This window comes from Anser cygnoides, chromosome 29 (genome assembly GCF_040182565.1).
Source record: "Anser cygnoides isolate HZ-2024a breed goose chromosome 29, Taihu_goose_T2T_genome, whole genome shotgun sequence".
Taxonomy (NCBI): domain Eukaryota; kingdom Metazoa; phylum Chordata; class Aves; order Anseriformes; family Anatidae; genus Anser; species Anser cygnoides.
In genome coordinates, this window is record NC_089901.1 from 2,022,961 (window position 1) to 2,041,381 (window position 18,421).

Genomic DNA, 18,421 nt, shown 5'->3' on the forward strand with positions numbered 1-18,421 from the left:
TTATAGGGCCGGGGGGGGGGTTATAGGGTTGGGGGAGGGTTATGGGGTCAGGGGGGTTATGGGGTCGGGGGGGTTATGGGGTCAGGGGGTGTGGGGCTGGGGGAGTGGGATCGGGGGTATGGGGTCGGGGGGGGAATAATAGGGCCGGGGGGTTATATAGGGTCGGGGGGGGTTATAGGGTTGGGGGGGGTCTGGGGGGGGGTTATGGGATATGGGGGGGTTATGGGGTCAGGGGGGTATGGGGCAGGGGGCTGGTACTGGGGGGTATGGGTTCGGGGGGGGATAATAGGGTTGGGGGGGTTTATAGGGTCAGGGGAGGTATATAGGGTCGGGGGGGTTATGGGATATGGGGGGGTTATGGGATATGGGGGGGTTATGGGGCGGGGGGGTTATGGGGACGGGGGGTCACGGAGCCTCCCGGTGACCCCCCGCCCCCCCCAGGCACCCCCGGCCCCGTCCCGGGGGCGACGCGCTTCAGCGAGGGGCCCTGAGCCTCCCCCCTGCAGCTGGGACCCCCCCGGGGACCTCTCCCTCCCCCCTCCCTCTTTGGGGCCCCCACCTCATTGGGGGCCCCCCCCTCTCGTGTGTGCCCCCCCGCGGGGGGGGCTCTTTGTAATAAATGGGTGAAAAAAAGGCGGAATTGGGACTGATGTCGGGGGGGGACATGGGGGGGGGGACATGGGGGGGGGGGTACTAGGGGAGGTGACACTGGGGGGGGAGGTGACACCGGAGGGGGACACAAATTGGGGGGGGGGGGGGGCATGGGGGGGCACTGGGGGGAGGGGTGACACGGGGGGGGGACACAAATTTGGGGGGGGACACGTGGGTGTCACCTGGGGGGGGGACAAATTGGGGGGGGGGATTTGGGGGGGGACACACATGGGGGGCACTGGGGAGGGGAGGTGACACTGGGGGGGGGAGGTGACACTGGGGGGGGAGGTGACACTGGGGGGGGACACGGGTGGGGGGACACGTGGGTGTCACCCGGGGGGGGGGGCTTCTGGGGGGAGGGTATGGGGGGGGGGGCATGGGGGGGTACTGGGGGGGGGAGGTGACACGGGGGGGGGGGCGGAGGCGACTCCCTGGCACCCGGCTCCTTCCGGCGGGTGCCCCCCCGCCCTCCCTCCCCCCCCCCCCCGGGGTGACTTCCCCACCCGGGCCCCGCCCCCCCCAGTTCCCCCCCCATGGCGCCACTGCGGGACCTGGCCCTGGCCCTGCTCCTGCTGGGCATGGGGGCGGCGGCGGGTACTGGGGAGACTGGGAGCACTGGGGGGCACTGGGAGGGACTGGGAGGGTGTGTGGGGGTTGGGGCTGGGAGGTACTGGGGGAACTGGGAGCACTGGGAGGGACTGGGAGGAGGGTGTGGGTGGGTTGGGGCTGGGGGGACTGGGAGCACTGGGAGGCACTGGGAGGCACTGGGAGGGTGGGGGGGTGGGGCTGGGGGATACTGGGGGAACTGGGGGCCACTGGGAGGAGCTGGGGGCACTGGAGGGGTTAGGGGAACATAGAGACTGGAGGGGAACTGGGAGGCACTGGGGAGGTACTGGGGGGGCTGAGGATTTGAGACTGGGGGGTAATGGGGGAACTGGGAGGCACTGGGGAGCACTGGGAGGAACTGGGAGCACTGGGAGAAACTGGGGGTTAGGGAACTTAGGGATTGGGGGGTTACTGGGGGAACTGGGAGCACTGGGAGGCACTGGGAGGGTGGGTGGGGGTCTGGGGGATTTGGGGCTGCGGGGTACGGGGGGAACTGGGCTGAACTGGGGGGCACTGGGAGGAACTGGGGGGCACTGGGGGGAAATGGGAGCATTGGCGGCTGGGGTAACTTAGGGACTTGGGGGGTACTGGGGGAACTGGGAGCACTGGGGGAACTGGGAGGAGCTGGGGGGGTTGGGACCGGGGGTACTGGGGGAACTGGGGGGAAATGGGAGGAGCTGAGGGTTAGGGGAACGTAGGGATCAGGGGGTAGTGGGGAAACTGGGAGCACTGGGAGGGACTGGGAGGTGTGGGGGGCTGGGGGGGTTGGGACTGGGGGAACTGGGGGCACTGGGAGGAGCTGGGGGCACTGGGAGCACCGGGGGCACTGGGGGTTAGGGGAACTTAGGGACCGGGGGCACTGGGGGTCACTGGGAGGGGAACTGGGAAGAACTGGGAGGGGACCAGGGGAAACGGGAGGGACTGGGAGCACTGGGGAGCACTGGGAGGGGACTGGGGGAAGTGGGAGGGGACTGGGAGGAACTGGGAGGAACTGGGAGAGGCGAGTGCTGGAGGCACTGGGAGGGGCCTGGGAGGAAATGGGAGCGTGCTGGGGGCACGTGACCCCCTGGGCCCCGCCCCCAGACGCCACGCCCGTCTGGTGCTTCGCCCGATTGGACGAGGCCGGGGAGGGCGGGGCCTGCGCAGAGCCGCTGGGCGACGACCCCGTGCCATTGGCCGACTGCTGCCTCAACCCCGCCTACGGCTACAAGCTCCGCCCCCGCGGCCACTGCCACACCTGCCGGTCGGACAAGCCCCGCCCCTCCCGGAGCCCCGCCCCCTTAAGCCCCTCCCATCTCCCCCAAGCCCCGCCCACTCCACAGGCCCGCGCCCACTTTGGCTCCCCCGAAGCCTGCCCCGCCCCCTGGGTGAAGCCACGCCCCCTGCGCCCCGCCCACCCCGCCCCGCCCACCAAACTCCTCCCACCCCGAGCCACGCCCACCCCGAGCCCCGCCCACCCCGAGCCACGCCCACCCCGAGCCACACCTACCCCGAGCCACGCCCACACCCAAGCCCCGCCCCCTCCCCTCCCACCCTGGGGACTGGCTCCTACCCCCAAGCCCCGCCCACCATAAGCCCCGCCCACCTCACCCCACCCCTACCCCCAAGCCCCGCCCACCACAAGCCCCGCCCCTCACGTCCCGCCCACCTCAAGCCCCGCCCACCACAAGCCCCGCCCCCTTTCCCCTCCCCGCCCACCCTAGGAGCTGGCCCCACCCATACCCCAGGCCCCACCCACCCTAAGCCCCGCCCACCTCCCCTTAAGCCCCGCCCACCTCGATGAGGTCACCCCCACTAAGCCCCTCCCTCTCTCTAAGCCACGCCCCCTTCACCCCACCCCTTAACCCCTGGGGGCACCCCATAACCCCCCCCCGGGTGTCACCTTTGACCCTGGTTGACCCCAACCCCCGGGGTGACCCTGGTTGACCCCTGACCCCCGCGTGACCCCTGACCCCCGCGTGACCCCCTGACCCGCCGGTGACCCCGGCAGGCCGGGGCGTGGGGCCCGTGGGGGCCGTGGGGCGGCTGCTCGGTGACGTGCGGGGAGGGCGCCCAGCGCCGGGGGCGGAGCCGCGGCCCCGGGGGGGGCGGGGAGAGGCGGGGCTGGGAGCTGCGGGCCTGCCACGGCCCCTGCTGCCCCGGTACGGGATGGGGGGGTGGGGGGGGTTATGGGGTCGGGGGGTTGTGGGGTCATGGGGGACGTCGTGCGGGACAGTGGGGGTATTGGGGTCGTTGGGGTATTGGGGTCATTGGGGTATTGGGGTCGTTGGGGTTATTGGGGATATTGGGGTCATGGGGGACGTTGGGGACAGTGGGGGTACTGGGGTCGTTGGGGGTATTGGGGTCATTGGGGTCGTTGGGGTCAGTGGGGTATTGGGGTCGTTGGGGGTATTGGGGTCGTTGGGGAATTGGGGCTATGGGGGATATTGGGGTCATGGGGGTCACTGGGGTATTGGGGTCAATGGGGTATTGGGGTCGTTGGGGTATTGGGGTCATTGGGGGTATTGGGGTCGTTGGGGTTATTGGGGATATTGGGGTCATTGGGGGACGTTGGGGACAGTGGGGGTATTGGGGTCGTTGGGGGTATTGGGGTCATTGGGGTCGTTGGGGTCAGTGGGGTATTGGGGTCGTTGGGGGTATTGGGGTCGTTGGGGAATGGGGCTATGGGGGATATTGGGGTCATGGGGGTCACTGGGGTATTGGGGTCAATGAGGGTATTGGGGTCATTGGGGTCATTGGATTCGTTGGGGTATTGGGGTCATTGGGGGCATTGGGGTATGGGGGGTATGGGGGGGTATTGGGGTCATTGGGGTATTGGGGTCATTGGGGGTATTGGGGGTGATTGGGGTCGTTGGGGGTCATTGGGGGTATTGGGGGTCATCGGGGTCATTGGGGTCATTGGGGTCATTGGGGTATTGGGGTCGTTGGGGTCATTGGGGTCATTGGGGTCATTGGGGGTATGGGGGGTATTGGGGTCATTGGGGTATTGGGGTCGTTGGGGGTATTGGGGTCAATGGGGGGTATTGGGGTCATTGGGGTATTGGGGTCACTGGGGTATTGGGGTACGGGAGGGTATTGGGCTATGGTGGGGAGTATGGGGATGTATTGGGGTCATTGGGGGGTCATTGGGGGCATTGAGGGGGATTGGGGTCATTGGGGTTATGGGGACCATTGGGGTATTGGGGTCACTGGGATATTGGAGTCATTGGGGGGGGATTGGGGTCATTGGGGTCATTGAGAGTGTTGGGATATTGGGGGTATTGGGGGGGGTATTGGGGTCACTGGGGTTATGGGGGTCATTGGGGCCATTGGGGTCATCGGGGTCATTGGGGTCATTGGGTGTTGGGGTCATTGGGGGTATTGGGAGTATGGGGGGGTATTGGGGGTATTGGGGTATGGGGGGGGAGCATGGGGGGGTATTGGGGTGGGGGAGTATTGGGGTATGGGGGTATTGGGGTCATTGGGGTCATTGGGGGTGGATTGGGGTCATTGGGGCATGGAGGGGTGGGGGGGCATTGGGGTCATCGGGGTTCTGGGGTCATGGGGTATTGGGGTCATGGCGGGGTTGGGGCGGGGGGTTGGGAGGGTGTGGGGTGAGAACGGGAGGGGTTGGGGGGGCATGGGGGGATTGGGGAGCGGGGGGGCATTGGGGTGGGGGAGGGGTTACGATTATTGAGGGAGGGGGGCACGGGGGGTCTGGGGGGTGTTGGGGTGAGGGGAATGGGGGGGGTACGGGGGACACGGGGGTGTGGGGGGGATTGGGGGGGTGGACGAGGGGGGGGTCCTGGCTCTGTGGGGGCCGTGCCTCTGACCCCCCCCGTGCCCCCCCCCCCAGAGGAGGGGTCCTGGAGCCCCTGGGGGCCGTGGGGCGGCTGCTCGGTGACCTGCGGGGCCGGGAGCCAGACTCGGGAGCGCCCCTGCGACCGCCCCCTCCCCGCTGCGGGGGGCTGCGGGGGGGCGCCCCCGGGAGACCAGGAGCTGCCAGGGAGGGAGCCCAAGTGTCCTGGTGAGTGGGGGGGGGGGGCTGGGGAGGGGGGGGGAAGGGAGGGGGTTGAGGGGGGGCTTTGGGGTGGGAGGAGGGGGGAGGGAGGGAGGGGGAGAGGGTCTGGGGGTGGGGGGAGGGGGGTGGGGAGGGGGGGTTTTGGGGGAGGGGGGGTTGGGGAGGGGGGAGGAGGGAGGGGGAGAGGGTCTGGGGGTGGGGGAGGCGGAGGGGAAGGGGGATGGGGGAGGGGGTTTGGGGTGGGGGTTTTGGGGAGGGGAATGTTGGGTTGGGGGGGGTGGGGGGAGGGAGTTTGGGGGAGGGAGGGGGCAGAGAGGGTCTGGGGGGGTGGGGAGAGGGGGTTGGGGTGGGGGGAGTTGGGGAGGGGGGGTGGGAGAGAGGGCCTGGGGGGTGGAGGGAGGTGGGGGGGGGGCAGAGGAAGGGTGGGGGGTGGGTTGGGAGATGGTGGGGGAGGGTCGGGGGGGGCGAGGGGTGCTGGGGAGAGGGCCCCCGGGGCGCGGGGAGAGGGTCAGGGAGGAGGAGAGGGGTGGAGAGGGTCTGGGGGCGGGGCCAGGCGCTGACCCCGCCCCTTCCTCCCCCCCCCAGTGCACGGCGCCTGGGGGCCCTGGGGGCCGTGGGGGGCGTGCGGGGGCTCGTGCCGGGGGGCGGGGCTGGGCCCCACCCGCAGCCGCCGCCGCCTCTGTGACGCGCCCCCGCCCTCCGCCGAGCCCCCGGGGAAGCCCTGCGAGGGCGCCGGGGCCGAGAACCAGCCCTGCCCCGGGCTGCCCCCTGCCCCGGTGAGGGGGGGGGGGGGCAGAAATGGAGGGGGGTCCTGGGGGACAGCTTGGGAGGGGGGACGTGGGGGGGGGGCAAAATGGGGGGGGAACCAAAAGGGTAGGACCCGAAATAGGGGGGGACGAAAAGGGGGGGGACTCAGTTCCTGGGGGACCTCTTGGCATGGGGGACCCAAAATGGGGGGGCCCATAGGGGTGGGAACCAAAATGGGGGGACCCAGTTCCCGGGGGGACCCGTTGGGGTGGGGGACCCAGGGGGAGTAAACCAAAGGGGGGACCCAAATGGGGGGACCCAAAACGGGGGGACCCAGTTCCTGGGGGGACCGAGTTCCTGGGGACCCATGGGGGTGGAAACCAAGAGGCGGGACCCAGATGATGGGGGACCCATTGGGGTGGGGGACACGGGGGGAGGGGGCACCAAAGTGGGGGACTCGGTTCCTCGGGGGACCTGTTAACGTGGGGGACCCAAAATGGGGGGGCCCATTTGGGGTGGGGGCCCCGGGGGTGTAGAACCAAGGGGGGGACCCAAATGTGGGGGGAACCAAATGGCAGGACCCGGTTGTGGGGGGAGCATTGGGGTGGGGGACCCGGGACGGAACCTAAAAGCTGGGACCCAGTTTCCGGGGGGACCCCTTGGGAGGGGGACACCCGCTGGGTACCAATGGGGGGCCTCAAATGGAGGCGGAACCCAAACATCCGGGTCCCGTTTCCCAGAGGGGTGGGACCCAAAGGGGGACGGACCGCACCTGGGGACACCGGGGGGGGGGGGGGGGGGGGGGCACGTGACCGCGCGCCCCACGTGACCCCCTCCCTCCCGCAGTGGACGGCGCGTGGGGGGCGTGGTCTCCGGCGGCGCCGTGCGCGGTGACGTGCGGGCTGGGCGTGGTCACGCTGCGGCGCGCCTGCGACGCCCCCGCCCCCAGCACGGCGGCCGCGGTTGCCAAGGCAACGACACGCGGCGGGCGGCCTGCGGGCCCCGGGGGGCGTGTCCTGGTGAGGGGCGGGGCCTGAGGGGGTGGGCGGGGCCTGAGGGGTGGGCGGGGCCTGGGGGAGGGGGCGGGGCCTGAGGGAGGGGGCGGGGCCTGAGGGGGTGGGCGTGGTCTGAGGGAGGGGCGGGGCCTGAGGGAGGGGCGGGGCCTGAGGGAGGGGCGGGGCCTGGGAGGGGGCGGGGCCTGAGGGAGGGGCGGGGGGGCCTGAGGGAGGGGGCGGGGCCTGGGAGGGCTGGCTTTGCTCTGGGGCCGGCGCTGACCCCCAGGTGTGGGGCGGGGGGGCGGGGGCCCGGTGCTGAGCCCTGGACCCCCAAGTGTGGGGTGGGGGGGGCCATGGGGCCCACCCATCACCCCCAGCCCCCAAGTGTGGGGCAGGCGGGGTTGTAGGGCCCAACCGTTGACCCCCAGCCCCCAAGTGTGGGTCACAGGGTGCCATGGGGCCCCCAGTTCACCTCCAGCCCCCCAAGTGTGGGTAACAGGAGGTTGTGGGGCCCACCCCTTGACCCCCAGCCCCCAAGTGTGGGTCAGACGGGGTTGTAGGGCCAACCCCTTGACCCCCAGCCCCCAAGTGTGGGTCAGATGGGGTTGTAGGGCCAACCCCTTGACCTCCAGCCCCCAAGTGTGGGGCAGACGGGGTTGTAGGGCCAACCCCTTGACCCCCAGCCCCCAAGTGTGGGTCAGACGGGGTTGTAGGGCCAACCCCTTGACCCCCAGCCCTCCAAGTGTGGGGCAGACGGGGTTGTGATCCCCCTGACCCCCAGCCCCACAAATGTGGGGCAGGGGAGGCTGTAGGGCCCACCCTCACCCCCAGCCCCCAAGTGTGGGTCAGACGGGGTTGTAGGGCCAACCCCTTGACCCCCAGCCCCACAAGTGTGGGGCAGGGGAGGCTGTAGGGCCCACCCCTCACCCCCAGCCCCCAAGTGTGGGTCAGACGGGGTTGTAGGGCCCACCCCTCACCCCCAGCCCCCAAGTGTGGGGCAGGGGAGGTCGCGGGACCCCCCCCGACTCCCCCCCTCCCCCCAGCCGTCGCGCACTGGGGGCCGTGGGCCCCGTGGAGCCCCTGCGAGCGCCCGGCCCTGAGCCTGCTGCGCTGCGAGCCCGACGTGGGCTACCAGAAGCGGACGCGGACGTGCGTGGGGCGGGAGCAGGGGGCGCCCCCTGCCCCACTGAGCCGGGGGCGGCACCATCCAGATGCGCGCCTGCTACAACGTGCACAACTGCTTGCGTGAGTTGCCCCACGGCTGCCCCACAGCACCCCCTAGCTGCCCTATAGCTGCCCTATAGCACCCTGTAGCTGCCCTATAGCACCCTGTAGCTGCCCTATAGCTCCCTACAGTTGCCCTGTAGCACCCCATACCTACCCTATAGCACCCCATAGAGCCCTTGGGAACCCTACAGTGGCCCTATAGGACATTCTAGCTGCCCTATAGTGCCCTATAGCTGCCCTATAGCACCCCCTAGCTGCCCTATAGCTGCCCTATACCACCCTGTAGCTGCCCTGTAGCACCCCATAGCTGCCCTTTAGTACCCCATAGCTGCCCTATAGCTCCCTACAGTTGCCCTGTAGCACCCCATAGCTACCCTATAGCACCCCATAGAGCCCTGGGAACCTTAGAGCAGCCCTATGGAACACTCTAGCTGCCCTACAGCACCCTATAGCTGTCCTATAGCACCCTCTAGCTGTCCTATACCACCCTGTAGCTGCCCTATAGCTCCCTACAGATGCCCTGTAGCACCCCATACCTACCCTATAGCACCCCATAGAGCCCTGGGGATTCTTAGAGCAGCCCTATGGAATACTCTAGCTGCCCTATAGCACCCCATAGCTGCCCTATAGCACCCCATAGAGCTCTTGGGAACCCTACAGTGGCCCTATAGAACACTCTAGCTGCCCTATAGTGCCCTATAGCTGCCCTATAGCACCCCAAAGAGCCCTGAGGAATCTTAAAGTGGTCCTATGGAACACTCTAGCTGCCCTACAGCACCCTCTAGCTGTCCTATAGCACCCTCTAGCTGCCCTATAGCTGCTCTGTAACACCCTGTAGCTGCCCTATAGCTCCCTACATAGCTGCCCTGTGGCACCCCATACCTACCCTATAGCACCCCCATAGAGCCCTGGGGAACCTTTGAGCAGCCCTATGGAATACTCTAGCTGCCCTATAGCACCTCATAGAGCCCTTGGGAACCCTACAGTGGCCCTATAGGACATTCTAGCTGCCCTATAGTGCCCTATAGCTGCCCTATAGCACCCCAAAGAGCCCTGAGGAACCTTAAAGCGGTCCTATGGAACACTAGCTGCCCTACAGCACCCTCTAGCTGTCCTATAGCACCCTCTAGCTGCCCTATGGCTGCCGTATAACACCCTGTAGCTGCCCTATAGCTCCCTACAGATGCCCTGTAGCACCCCATACCTACCCTATAGCACCCCATAGAGCCCTGGGGATTCTTAGAGCAGCCCTATGGAATACTCTAGCTGCCCTATAGCACCCCATAGCTGCCCTATAGTACCCCATAGAGCTCTTGGGAACCCTACAGTGGCCCTATAGGACATTCTAGCTGCCCTATAGTGCCCTATAGCTGCCCTATAGCACCCCAAAGAGCCCTGAGGAACCTTAAAGTGGTCCTATGGAACACTCTAGCTGCCCTACAGCACCCTATAGCTGCCCTATAGCACCCCCTAGCTGCCCTGTAGCTGCTCTGTAACACCCTGTAGCTGCCCTATAGCACCTCATAGCTGCCCTATACCACCCTAAAGAGCCCTGAGGAACCTTACAGTGGCCCTATAGAACTCTAGCTGCCCTATAGTTCCCTACCCCTATAGCACCCCAAAGAGCACTGGGGAACCTTAGAGCAGCCCTATGGAATACTCTAGCTGCCCTATAGCACCCCATAGCTGCCCTATAGCACCCCATAGAGCCCTTGGGAACCCTACGGTGGCCCTATAGAACACTCTAGCTGCCCTATAGCTCCCTATAGCTGCCCTATAGCATCCTATAGAGCCCAGGGGAACCTTGGAGCGGCCCTGTGGAACACCCTAGCTGTCCTATAGCTCCCTATAGCTGCCCTATAGCACCCTAGAGAGCCCTGGGGATTCTTAGAGCTGCCCCATAGAACTCTCTAGCTGCCCTGTAGCTGCCCTATAGCACCTTATAGAGCTCTGTGGAACCTTATAGCTGCCCTATGGAATGCCACTAGTGCCCTATAGCACCCCACAACTGCCCCATAGCACCTCATAATTGTTCTATAGCACCCTATAGAAGCTTGTGGAACCTTACAGCTGCCCTATGGAGCGCTCTGACTGCTCTACAGCACCCTATAGCTGCCGTATAGTACCTCATGGTGCTCTATGGGGCTGTGTAGGTGCCCTCTGGAGCCCCATAACCACCCAGCTGCACCCTATAGATGCCCTATAAGAGCTGCAGTCACCCTATTGAGTCTTAGGGCTGCCCTATGAAGCGCTCCAGGAGCCTATAGCAGCTTATAGTTGCCTTACGGGGTCCTGTTACCATCCTACAGCACCTATAGCTGCCATATGGCACCTTGTGGTTACCCTATAGGAGCTCTATAGCACGCTTTCAGACCTTATAGCCACACCGTAAAACTCTTTACCTGCCCTATAGCACCCCATAACCCCACTCTAACACCTTATAACGCCCTATAGCTATGCTATAGGGTTCTTACAGCAGCCTATAGTAGCCTTATAGCGCCCTATAATTGCCCTATAGCCCCCTATAGAACCCCAACCCCCCTCTGACTGCCCCATAGAGCCCTACACCGGCCCTACAGCACCCTATAGCCATCTGTAGCTCCCCTATAGCCCCCTACAGCTGCCCCATAGAGCTCTACAACTGCCTCGTAGCGCTCCATAGCTGCCCCATAGCCCCCATAGCTGTCCTATAGCTGCCCCATAGTGACCCGCGGGGACCCACAGCCCCCACTGACTCCTAGGCCCTATAGGCACCACCCCAGCCCCATAGGCACTCTCCCAGCCCTATAGGCACCCCTGGCCCCATAGGCACCCCCTAGCCCCATAGGCACCCCCCAGCCCTATAGGCACCCTCCCAGCCCCATAGGCACCCTCCCAGCCCTATAGGCACCCCCCAGCCCCATAGGCACCCCCTGGCCCTATAGCCCTGGGGCCGTGGGGTGACGCGCCCCCCTCTCCCAGTCCAAGGGAACTGGTCGGACTGGAGCCCCTGGGGGCTCTGCCACCCCCGTGCGGGGACAGCCCCACCCGCAGCCGCGTGCGCGAGTGCCAGCCCATCTACCCCGCGTACCCGTACGTATAGGGGCTATAGGGGGGCAGCGGGGGGGGGGGAGGCTATGGGGTGGGGGAGCCGTGGGGTGAAGGGGAGGTCTGTAGGGTCAGTCTGGGGGAGCTATAGGGTCGGTGGGGGGTCTGTGGGGTTAATGTGGGGTTGGGGGAACTATAGGGTCAGTGGGGGTCTGTGGGGTCAATGGGAGGTCTATGGGGTCAATGGGGGTCTGTGGGGGTCAATGGAAGTGTCTATGGGGTCAATGGGGGTCTATGGGGGTCAATGGGGGTCTATGGGGTCAATGGAAGTGTCTATGGGGTCAATGGGGGTCTATGGAGTCAATGGGGGGTCTATGGGTGTCAGTGGAAGGGTCTCTGGGGTCAATGGGGATCTGTGGGGCTGGGGGGCTTTCGGGGGGGTCTATAGGGTCAATGGGGGCTCTACAGGGTCAATGGGGGCTCTACAGGTTAAATGGGGGCCCTGTGGGGTCAATGGGGTTCTATAGGGTCAATGGGGACCCAACGGGGGTCAATGGGTGCCCTATGGAGCCAATGGATGTTCCATCGAGTCAATGGGTGCTCTACGGGGTCAATGGGATCTCTATGGGGTCAATGGGGATCTATGGGGTCAATGGGGTCAATGGGGGCTCAATGGGGTCTATGAGGACAATGGGGGGTCTATGGGGGCTCTATGGGGTCAATGGGGGTCAATGGGGGCTCTATGGGGTCAATGGGGATCTATGGGGTCAATGGGGGCTCTATGGGGTCAATGGGGCTCTATGGGGTCAATGGGGGCTCTATGGGGTCTATGGGGTCTCTATGGGGTCAATGGGGCTCTATGGGGTCTATGGGGTCTCTATGGGGTCAATGGGGGCTCTATGGGGTCAATGGGGGCTCTATGGGGTCAATGGGGGTTCTATGGGGTCAATGGGGATCTATGGGGTCAATGGGGGCTCTATGGGGTCAGTGGGGCCTCTATGGGGTCAATGGGGATCTATGGGGTCAATGGGGGCTCTATGGGGTCAATGGGGCTCTATGGGGTCAATGGGGATCTGTGGGGTCAATGGGGGTTCTATGGGGTCAGTGGGGATCTATGGGGTCAATGGGGGCTCTATGGGGTCAATGGGGTCTCTATGGGGTCAATGGGGATCTGTGGGGTCAATGGGGCTCTATGGGGTCAATGGGGGCTCTATGGGGTCTATGGGGGCTCTATGGGGTCAATGGGGGTCAATGGGGGCTCTATGGGGTGTATGAGGACAATGGGGGCTCTATGGGGTCTATGGGGTCTCTATGGGGTCTATGGGGGCTCTATGGGGTCAATGGGGGCTCTATGGGGTCAATGGGGCTCTATGGGGTCAATGGGGGCTCTATGGGGTCAATGGGGGTTCTATGGGGTCAGTGGGGGTTCTGTGGGGTCAGTGGGGTCTCTATGCGGTCTCTGTTGGTTCTTTCGTGTCTGTGGGGTCAGTGGGGTCCCCGTAGGGTCCCCCCGGCCCCCTCACCCCCCCTCAACCCCCCCCCCAGGCTGTCGGTGCCCACGGTGCGCTCGGCGGCCCCGGTGAACGTCACTTTCTGGGGACGCCGCGGCCCCGCTGCGCCCAGCTGGAGGGGCAGGCGCTGCGCCTGGAGGAGTCGCGGCCCTGCCTCAACGTCCCGCCCTGCCCCCGAGCACGGTGAGGGGGGGCACCCAAGGGGTGCTGGGGGGGGGCACCCAAGGGTGCTATGGGGGTTTGGGGGGGGGCACCCGGGGACCTCCTATGGGGTGATTGGGGGGATTGGGGGCACCCAGGGGTGCTGGGGGGGCATCCAGGGGTGCTCTGGGGGGGGTTGGGGGGCACCCAAGGGTGCTGGGGGGGATGTTGGGGGGCACCCAAGGGTGCTATGGGGGATGTAGGGGGGCACCCAGGGGTGCTGGCGGGGGATGTGGGGGGGGCACCCAGGGGTGCTATGGGGGTTTGGGGGGCACCCAGGGGACCTCCTATGGGGTGATTGGGGGGATTGGGGACACCCAGGGGTGCTTTGGGGGGGGTTGGGGGGCAACTAAGGATGCTATGGGGGATGTAGGGGGGCACCCAGGGGTGCTGAGGGGCCACCCAAGGGTGCTATGGGGGTTTGGGGGGGCACCCAGGGGACCTCCTATGGGGTGATTGGGGGGGATTGGGGGCACCCAGGGGTGCTTTGGGGGGGTTGGGGGGCAACTAAGGGTGCTATGGGGGATGTAGGGGGGGACCCAGGGGTGCTTTGGGGGGCCACCCAAGGGTGCTGGGGGGAGCCACCCAGGGGTCCTCCTATGGGGTGATTGGGAGGGATAGGGAACACCCAGGGGTGCTGGGGGGGTAGGTTGGAGGGCACCCAGGGCTGCTGGGGGGGCACCCAAGGGTGCCGGGGGTGATGGGAGGGCACCCAAGGGTGCTATGGGGGACATAGGGGGGGGCACCCAGGGGTGCTGGGGGGTGTGTGTTGGGGGGCACCCTGGGGTGCTATGGGGGTTGGTTGGGGGCACCCAGGGGACCCTATGGGGGTTTTGGAGGCACCCATGGGTGCTGTGGGGTCCCTCTGGGGTCCCCGCTCCCCCATGACCCCCGCCCCTCCCCCCCAGAGGACTGAGCTCCCGGAGGCGCCCCTCCCCCAGCGGACCCCAAACCGCCAGAAATCGCCCCAAAACCGTGTCCTCCCCCTCCCTCCCCCCCCCCAATAAACACCCAGCATCCACCGCGGCACCGCTGTTATTTTGGGGAGGGGGGCGGTGGGCGGGGCCGGAAGTGACGCCGCGTGACGTCACCGCCCCCACCCGCCCGCCCCGCCCCCTTCCCTCTGCAGAGCCGCGGGCGGGGCCGCCGGTGACGTCACCGCCAGGCCCCGCCCCCTCCGTTCTCCTCCGCGCGGGGGGGGCGGGGCCGGGGGCGGGGCCAAGGGAGGGGCGAGGGGGCGGGGCCGGAAGTGGGGGCGGGGCCGGAAGTGGGGGCGGGGCGGGGCGGGGCTCCCCTATAGGTGCGCGGGGCTGCTGCGGGGCTCCTATGGGGCTCCTATAGGGCGCCCCCTCCCCTAGGGCGGCCCCTCCCCTATAGATCCCCCAGAGATCCCCCTCCCCTATAGGTCCCCTATAGATTCCCCTATAGGCCCCTATACATCCCCCACAGATCCCCTATGGGCCCCTATAGATACCCCTATAGATCCCCATAGGCCCCCTATAGACCCCCACAGACCCCCATAGATCCCCCTCCCCTATAGATCCCATACGTCCCCCTATAGACCCCCTATAGATTCCACAGCGCCCTATATTCCCCTATAGCCTCCCCTATATCCCCCCATAGCCCCCCATATTCCCCTATAGCCACCTATAGCCTCCCCTATACCACCCCATAGCCCCTGCCCCTATAGCCCTTCTTCCCATATAGCTCCACCTTTTTCCTACAGCCCCCTTTCCCCTATAGAGGTATAGGGCTGGCCCCTCCTTTCCCCTATATCCCTTTTCCCCTATATCTCCTTTTCTCCTATAGCCCCTTTTCCCCTATAGCTTCTTTTCCCCTATAGCTTTTTCTCCTACAGCTCTTCCCCTATACAGCTGCCTCCCCCAAACCCCCTCCCCTATAGGGGCACCCTTCCCCATCTCCCCCTTATAGCCCCCCTTCCCCTATAGGGCTCCCAGGCCTCCGGCTCCCCTATAGCACCCCCTATAGGGCAGGGCTCCCTATAGGGCAGCCCCACAGAGCGGGAGGGGGGGGGCCTATAGGACTGAGCCCCTATAGGGCAGAGAACCTATGGGACGGAGACCCTGTAGGGCGGAGACCCTATAGGACAGACCCCTATAGGACAGAGCACCTATAGGGCGGACCCCTATAGGGCAGAGAGCCTATAGTACAGAGCCCCTATAGGGCAGACCCTATAAGACGGAGCACTATAGGGCAGATCCCCTATAGACCCCCTACCCCTATAGGGCCCCCCATAGCCCCCCTGCCCCTATAGGGTTCCCTATAGCTCTCCCCAGCCCTATAGCCCCTATAGCCCCCCGCCCCTATGGGCCCCTATAGCCCCTATACCCCCTCTGGCCCTATAGGCCCCCTATAGCCCCCCGATCCTATAGCCCCTATAGCCCCCCCGACCCTATGGGCCCCTATGGCTCCTATACCCCCCGGCCCTATAGGCCCCCTATAGCCCCCGACCCTATAGCTCCTATAGCCCCCCCCCGGCTCCTATAGGCCCCGTATAGCCCCCCCAGCCCCTATAGCCCCCCCGCCCCTATGGCCCCCCCCGCCCCTATAGGGTCCCCTACAGCCCCTATAGGCCCCCTATAGCCCCCCCCCCGATGGAGTACCTGCGGCGGCGGCTCTCTGACGGCAACTTCTTGGCGGGGGGGGGCGGCGGGAGCCCCCCGCGCCCCCCCCGGCCCCGCTGCTGCTCGTGATCGGCCCCCCGAGACCGACTGGTACGGGGGGGGGGCGGGGGGGATTTGGGGGGGGGGTTATGGGGGGGATTTATGGGGGGGGGGGGGGGGGCTATGGGGCAGGGATTTATGGGGGGGGTCCATGGGGGAATTTAGGGGGGGGGGATTTATGGGGGGGGATTTATGGGGGGTTTATGGGGGGGGGGCTATGGGGCAGGGATTTATGGGGGGGTCCATGGGGTGATTTATGGGGGGGGATTTATGGGGGGGGGGATTTATGGGGGGGGATTTATAGGGGGGATTTATGGGGGGGGGGGATTTGGGACAGGGATTTATGGCATGGGGGGTCCATGGGGGAATTTTTTGGGGGGGGATTTATGGGGGAGTTTATGGGGGGGGGCTATGGGGCAGGGATTTATGGGGGGGGGGTCCATGGGGGATTTTGGGGGGGGGAAGTTTGGGGGGGGGGGATTTATGGGGGGGGATTTATGGGGGGGATTTATGGGGGGGGGGGGTTATGGGGGGGGGCTATGGGGCAGGGATTTATTGGGGGGGGTCCATGGGGGGATTTTTTTTTTGGGGGGGGGATTTATAGGGGGGGATTTTTTGGGGGGGGGGTTATGGGGAGATTTTTAGTGGGGGGTGGAATTTGGGGGGGATTTATGGGGGGGGGGGGACCGGGGGGGATTTATTGGAGGAGTATTTGGGGGGATTTGGGGGGGGGGGGGGATCTGGGGGGATTTATTGGGGGGGGACTTGGGGGGGGGGATTTGGGGGGGGCATTTCGGGGGGGGGGATTTGGGGGGGTTATTTGGGGGGGTTGGGGGGGGTGGATTGGGGGGGGCATTTCGGGGGGGTTGGGGGGTGGATTTGGGGGGGCTTTGGGGGGCATTTTGGGGAGGGGGATTTGGGGGGGGGCATTTGGGACAGGGGGCTCATGGGGGGCATTTTAGGGAGGGGTCATTTTGGGGGGGTCATTTGGGGGAAGTGATTTGGGGGGGTTAATTTTGGGGGGTCATTTGGGGGGGCAGATTTGGGGGGGGCCTTTTAGGGGGAGTAATTTTTGGGGGGGTCATTTTGGGGGGGTCATTTTTGGGGGGGGTCATTTTGGGGGGGGTCATTTTGGGGGGGTCACTTTAGGGAGAGAAACTTGGGGGGGGTCCCTGTTTTGGGGAGGGGTCCCCTATTTTGGGGGGTCTCCCCTTTTTTTGGGGGTGTCCCCTTGTTTGGGTGGGGTCCCCATTTTTGGGGGGGGGTCCCATTTTGGGGTGCCCCCAGGGTGAAGCTGTTCCGGGGGAAGTCGGTGCACGGGGACGTGGAGCTGCGCGTGGAGCAGGTGAGGTTTGGGGGGCCCCCAAAATTTTGGGGTCCTCGGACCCCCCAAAAAAAATGGGGGGTTCTGGGATCCCCCCCCCCCAAAAATTGGGGGGTTCTGGGACCCCCCATTGCCCCCACGGCCCCTTTATGGGGGTCCGGGCAAGATTTGGGGGAAAAAACGTCAGGTTTGGGGTTCTCGGGGGGTTTTGGGGTGCCCTTAGGTTTTGGGGTGCCCCGTGGGTTTTGGGGTGCCCCTAAATCTCCGTTTCTGGACTCAAATTTGGGGTTCTGATGGATTTGGGGGGGGGGGGGGTAAGGATATGGGGGGGGGGCATTAGGGGCGTATTTGGGGCCGCTCGATGGGCTTTTGGGGTCCCTGGTGAATTTTGGGGTGCCCCATGGGTTTTGGGGCCACCAGGGGGATTTTGGGGTGCCCCTCAAACCTCCGCTATTGACAAAATTTGGGGGTTCCCACAGTTTTGGGGCAGTCTGGGAGGATCTGGGGGGGTTCCAAGGAGGTTTTGGGGTCACCCCATAGATTTTGGGGTCCCACCTGAATGTTGGGGTGCTCCAAAACCTCCATTTTTGACCCAATTTGGGGTTCAGGCCATTTTGGGACCACCTGGGAGACATTTTGGGATTCCAAGGGGGTTTTGGAGTCACCCCACAGATTTTGCCCCCCATAATTTTGGGGTCCCACCTGGATTTTGGGGTGCCCCAAAACCTCCCTTTTTAAGCCCAATTTGGGGGTTCAGGCCGATTTTGGTGCCCGGGGAGGGGGGGGTGGATTTAGGGCTCCCCCTCCGGGTTTTGGGGTCCCCCCGTGGGTTTGGGGTCCCCCCGTGGGTTTTAGGGTCCCCCGGATTTGGGGTGACCCCCCCGATTTTGGGGTCCCCCCCAGGCGCAGTTCTCGGAGCTCTCGGCGGTGGCCTCGACCCACGGCGCCCTCAGCGTCACCATCGACACCCCCCGGGGGGCACGCGGTGGGTTTGGGGTCACCCCCCCTTTTTTGGGGTCATCCCCCCTTTTTGGGGTCACCCCCCTTTTGGGGTCCCCCCCATTTGGGGTCCCTCCCCCTTTTGGGGTGAAGCCTCTTCTGGGGTCCCCCTCTTTTGGGGTCACCCCCATTTGGGGTCCCCCCATTTAGGTTCACCCTCCCCTTTTTGGGGTTCCCCCCATTTGGGGTCACCCCCCTTTTTGGGATCACCCCCCTATTTTTGGGGGGGGACTCCCAGTTTCGGGGACCCCAATTTTGGGAGGTTTGACCCCATTTTGGGGGGCTGTGGGGGGGGATTTGGGGGTTCCTCCTCCAATTTGGGGTGCGGGGGGGTTGAGAGGGGTCGTGGGGGGATTTTGGGGTGGTTTCAGGGGATTTTGGGGGTTTAGGTTTGATTTTGGGGGTACAGTGGGGATTTTGGGGTGGTTTAAGGGGATTTAGGGGTGCAG

At 65.5% G+C, this 18,421-nt stretch overlaps 2 protein-coding genes across 2 annotated transcripts; both read left to right on the top strand.

The window, feature by feature from the left end:
- The first annotated feature begins 1,136 nt into the window (after positions 1-1,136).
- LOC136787396 (uncharacterized) lies at positions 1,137-2,831 on the top strand. Its single transcript, XM_066984578.1, has 2 exons — positions 1,137-1,245; positions 2,341-2,831. Exons 1-2 carry the CDS (start codon positions 1,185-1,187, stop codon positions 2,829-2,831), a joined length of 552 nt encoding a protein of 183 aa, XP_066840679.1. The 5' UTR covers positions 1,137-1,184.
- Positions 2,832-3,241: 410 nt separating this feature from the next.
- CFP (complement factor properdin) lies at positions 3,242-11,308 on the top strand (the record flags this gene model as incomplete). The annotated part of the gene is given in 5 exon segments (XM_066984579.1): positions 3,242-3,398; positions 5,093-5,263; positions 5,843-6,033; positions 11,151-11,226; positions 11,229-11,308. Coding segments are annotated over 5 exon segments (675 nt in total), but the record flags the coding sequence as incomplete, so codon positions are not given.
- Between the last annotated feature and the right edge of the window lie 7,113 nt (positions 11,309-18,421).

Coding starts and splice junctions, on each gene's coding strand:
- LOC136787396 (XM_066984578.1), top strand. CDS start 1,185: ATGGCGCCACTGCGGGACCTGGCCCTGGCCCTGCTCCTGCTGGGCATG. Junction 1,246..2,340: donor GGGCATGGGGGCGGCGGCGG/GTACTGGGGAGA, acceptor CCCCGCCCCCAG/ACGCCACGCCCGTCTGGTGC.